The sequence below is a fragment of the Cucumis melo genome, chromosome 1 (genome assembly GCF_025177605.1).
Source record: "Cucumis melo cultivar AY chromosome 1, USDA_Cmelo_AY_1.0, whole genome shotgun sequence".
Lineage (NCBI taxonomy): Eukaryota > Viridiplantae > Streptophyta > Magnoliopsida > Cucurbitales > Cucurbitaceae > Cucumis > Cucumis melo.
The window spans coordinates 10,503,071-10,508,008 of record NC_066857.1 but is presented as its reverse complement, the minus strand read 5'-3'; the positions used below and the strand labels follow the sequence as shown (position 1 = coordinate 10,508,008).

The 4,938-nt window shown below is 33.4% G+C and overlaps 1 protein-coding gene across 2 annotated transcripts; it reads left to right on the top strand.

Annotated features, from left to right (window-relative positions):
• The first annotated feature begins 503 nt into the window (after positions 1 to 503).
• LOC103501271 (farnesyl pyrophosphate synthase-like) lies at positions 504 to 4,938 on the top strand. Of its 2 annotated transcripts, XM_008464808.3 has the most exons (12): positions 506 to 892; positions 2,081 to 2,105; positions 2,238 to 2,353; positions 2,474 to 2,560; positions 2,661 to 2,777; positions 2,851 to 2,939; positions 3,017 to 3,068; positions 3,799 to 3,894; positions 4,016 to 4,060; positions 4,204 to 4,293; positions 4,374 to 4,445; positions 4,574 to 4,938. In XM_008464808.3, exons 1-12 carry the CDS (start codon positions 782 to 784, stop codon positions 4,700 to 4,702), a joined length of 1,029 nt encoding a protein of 342 aa, XP_008463030.1. In that variant the 5' UTR covers positions 506 to 781; the 3' UTR covers positions 4,703 to 4,938. The 2 variants fall into 2 exon arrangements, with proteins under 2 accessions (XP_050942121.1, XP_008463030.1); XM_051086164.1 differs by lacking the exon at positions 4,374 to 4,445 and having other exon boundaries at positions 504 to 892.

Below are 4,938 nucleotides of genomic sequence, written 5' to 3'. Positions count from 1 at the left end.
AAGCATATTTAAATATTTCAAAATTTAGATTTTACCCCCAAATTAAAATTAAAATTTAGATTTTACCCCATTTTTATCTCAAATTTAAAATGGAGTTAAGATTGAGATCTCATATTTATCTCAAAATTAAATTTGATTTGCAAAATTAAAATTGGTCATTCCAAATTGTGGTGCATCTAAGGACAAATAAGAGTACGCTAGAAACCTCATCTTTATCTCAAATTAAAATATAGTTCCAAATTTTATTAAAAAAACAAAAGAATCATAAAAAAAATTAGGAAAAAAATTAAAATTACATATTTAAAAAATTACATATAAAAAGGAATTCTCTTTGCAAAATTATATTGAGTTAGAATTGATAGTTATATTAACTCATTTGATTGGCCATGATAAAGGAGAAAAAAAAACCCTCAAGTTTACCAAAAATATAGTAACATTGCCAAATTTGGTAGTCTATTTAAATAAAATTCAATTAGATGAAAAGTAAGAGGTAAGAATGAAAATATTGGTTTGTTTGGTTTAATCAATTTCTCTCCAATTGCATCATTCGTATTTAATTTCTCCCTCAACTCAATAATCAAAAGTCGAATGATCGGAACCGCCACCGCCAGAAAAAAAAAAAAGAAAATAAACGTTATAAACAGAGAAACCGTTGAACATGCGCCATAACTTCCAAAGTCTCTCTTCATCACTGCGTAGTTATTATTAAACTACTTCCACACCTCACTCACGAATTCTTCTCTTAACCCTTTTCCTCCCTACCCATTTCTCCAATCCGAAAATGAGTGAATTCAGGTCCAAATTCTTGGACGTTTACTCATTGTTGAAATCCGAGCTCCTTCACGACCCTGCTTTCGAGTTCACTGACGATTCTCGCCAATGGGTCGAGCGGGTAGCTATCATTTTTCTGTTTGATTGTCCCTATCTTCATTCCCTTTTCATTTCTTGATGATTTTCCATTATTCCCATGTTTTTCTTGTTCTGGTTTGGGGACTGAGCTGTTCGAATCACTTAGGAATTTGATGTGGTTTGACTCTTCTTCTTATTATGATTATTTATTGCTTTTTTTGCGTATTGGGATTTGTTTGTTTGATTGATTTGTGTGAAGATGTGGCTGAAACGAATGAACTATTTAATAATTTATTTGTTAGATTGTTTTGACAGGGAGTTGCAGTAGATTATTGTGTTGTAGATTAAGTGGGGTCGTGTTTTGTTCCTTCTTGTTATTTGGGAGTTCTGTATTGTGGAATAATTGAGTTGACTAGAGGCCAGGGCTTTGGGTCAATGTTTGCCAGCCCTTATAGAAAAAGTCTACAATGCGTTGTTTTTTTATTCTTCTTTCTCAGTTTTTTTTCTATTTTTTTATTTTTTATTTTTATTTTTTATGACCGGCATGTTTTTTTCATTGTCATATGGATTGCTACCAAAGATTGCAGATGGCCATGCACAACTTAATATTGCATGTTTTGGAGAACATCCACGTGTTCATGGAAATGCTTTCATAATGTTCAAAAATAAGAACTCCAATATTTTTGAAAATTTGACATTAAGAAATTAAAGTATAGATGTTTGTATCTCTGAGACTTCTGTGCGAAGGAAGCTTAGAACTCAAATCACTTAATGAATGTTTGCTGGTAATACTCGTGCATAATGCTAATGGCAGTTTAGATTTACTTTATGCATGTTGATTTTTGCTTAAATCTACTTTTAAAAGAGAACTTTTTAGTTTATATCACGTATTGAAGGAGACTCTACGATGAGGGATTTCTTTACATGATCTAATTAATGATTTTCCGTATGTGTTTAGTTTTGGTGTCGTCGGCCTTGGGGCTTAGTGTTTACGAGAAAGAAGTGTAATGCTAAGTGTGTTTACAATGAGTTTGCTTTGCCTGGGAAGCTATGGTTAGACCATGCTTGTCTCTGGCTTTTGATTTGTGGAATGATGATCTGTCCATTCATGTGAACATCTTAATTATTCAGTGTTTTGTTTGGTATCAACGTCTATTGTCTCTCCTCTGGACTTGTACAGATGCAAATATTTTGTTCATCCTAATGAGTTTTTGTGTTCCTTTTATTGCAGATGCTGGATTACAATGTACCTGGAGGTGTGATCAAAACTCATCTAAATTGCTTTCAAGATTTTCTTGCGCTGCATGCTAAAACTTGTAGGGGGGATTCTCATTCAAAAGACTGGATAGTTTTAATATTTTAATTTGGATGTACAATTTTTTTTGCAGGAAAGTTGAACAGAGGTCTCTCTGTCATTGATAGCTACAAGTTACTAAAACAGGGGGAAAAGCTGACTGAAGATGAAGTGTTTCTGGCTTCTGCACTTGGTTGGTGCATTGAATGGGTATTGCTATTTGGTAGTCTTATTTGTGGTTAATCCTCTCACAGTGAATTGTATATCATTATATGACCACTGTGCTTACGTTTCTTAATATATCTGCATTCCCAACCACCCATTTCACAGTTTCAAGCATATTTTCTTGTTCTTGACGACATCATGGACAAGGCTGTTACACGACGTGGACAACCTTGCTGGTTCAGGGTACCAAAGGTGTGAACTATAGTGCGACTGAGTTTTTTCCTAGGATGTTAATGAAAGCTATGTTTATTTATGTATCAAACTTAACCTATCCTGTATTACCTAATTACAGGTTGGAATGGTTGCCGTAAATGATGGCATAATGCTACGGAACCATATCTCGAGAATCCTCAAGAATCATTTCAAAGAAAAGCCTTATTATGTGGATCTTATGGAATTGTTTAATGAGGTGGTTATCTTTGAGAATAGCTTGTGCAAGGCCTTGCATTTTATTTCTATCTGATTGAGTATTGACGATTTAGGTAGAGTTTCAAACAGCCTCAGGACAGATGATAGATTTAATTACCACACTCGAAGGAGAGAAAGATCTGTCAAAGTACTCATTACCTCTGTAAGTGAAATTCGCTTTCTGAAAAGGTTACTCCCCTATTACTCTAAAATGCACTTACTGGGAAGCTTTTCCTGCAGTCACCATCGCATTGTTCAGTACAAAACTGCATACTACTCGTTCTACCTCCCGGTTAGTACACTGCGCCGTTTTATGTAAATTTTTATCATCAGAAGTAGTGAAGGTTATTGATATATATTATATATATATTGCAGTTGTAAGTAAGAACCTTTAACTTTTGGTACCCAAATCAAGTAAAGTGCCTAATTTTGCTTCTAAAACAAACCACAGAACTACTTGCATGTAAACAAAATTAATAGGCTTTGCAGGTCTTTGAAGAAACTAACCTCATAGTTTGTACGGATGTCAATGATAATAAATGAGTCATAAACTTTAAGAATGACATGGGAGCCATCGTCTTAGATTAGATGTGTCCCTTTTTTCTGTAATTGGCTTGGATAATACAACAGTTAACACTAATATTGAACCATATGAATGAAAACAGAAATATTAAAGATTTTTAGGTTAAGGGGTAAACCAACTTTTAGAAGCAAAAAGGAAACCCACATAATAAAACAAAAGCTATGTGGTTGAAAAAAATCTTCAGGCCAAAATAGAAAATAAATAACTTGGCATTATAAATCTCATACTTCATGGAAAAGTATGAATACAGTTTTGTGTGCCATATGCTATTTTATTTTCATGATGCATACACCATTCTAATTACACACTTCTAGCTTTTGAACTAATGATTTTCATTTAATGACAAATATTCTTTATCTATCTCCAGCTCTATTGGAACTTCTTGTGTCTTATGGAATGCAGAAATCTACCCTGACACAACTCTTTGATTTGACACTAGGTTGCATGTGCATTGCTAATGGCAGGTGAAAATTTGGAGAATCATAATGATGTCAAGAACATTCTCATTGATATGGGAACCTATTTTCAAGTGCAGGTAGTTTGTTATTTCATTGAACATTCTTACTTGGAGATTGCTTTAGGAAGTTGGAGTGAAATATTACTTTTTGCTTCAATTTAATTTTCAAAACCATTATGTTTGTCCAACTTTTCTGTAGGATGATTATCTGGATTGTTTTGGTCTTCCTGATGTGATAGGGAAGGTATGTTGTGAAAACTAGTACTTGAATGAGGTCCCATCATTTGTTATCCAGTTTACTTCTGTTTTTCTTTTTTTTTTTTTTTTTTTTTTTTTTTTTTTTTTTGTAGAAGCAGAGACTTGATTGACTTTTAATTGAGATTGCAGGTTGGAACAGATATTGAAGACTTCAAGTGCTCTTGGCTTGTTGTGAAAGCGGTAGAACTAAGTGATGAAAAACAGAAGACTTTGCTACATGTAAGAAACCTCAAGTTTCCTCTATCAAACCTTGTTTTCTCAACCGAAGATAAATAATGGTAGTTTGTGGTCTTCTACAGGAAAATTATGGGAAAGCAGATAAGGATTGTGTTGCCAAAGTGAAAGAGTTATATAAAGATCTCAATCTTGAGGTTCTCTGTCACATAGTTATAAGAAGTTTAGAGATTAAAAAAGAATACATCTAAAAGTTCATAGACTAGAATAAGATAAATCATTTGAACTATCAGTATGATCCAGTTATTTTTTGGCCTTCTTATAGGGCGTATTTTCCGAGTACGAGAGAAAAAGCTACAAGAAGCTTCTAAAATCCATAGAAGTTCATCCAAGTGATGCAGTACAAGCAGTATTGAAATCTTTCCTTGCAAAGATTTACAAAAGGCAGAAATAGAGAACACAAAAAAGATAAACTTTGTCGGCTGATGACTGTCAATCCAAGGTAAGGTATTTTCCTGTTATACAGTTTGGTGGATGTAAGTTGATTATGATGAAGAGTTGTAATGGAATAGTGAATGAAAAACTTGAAAGGAGTTGACTTGTGTTGTTTTGACTTCTTTATGACATTTAAGGCTTCAGAACTTTCTCTGATGTTCTTATCAATAGCTGTAGCTTTGAGTTTTAACACAA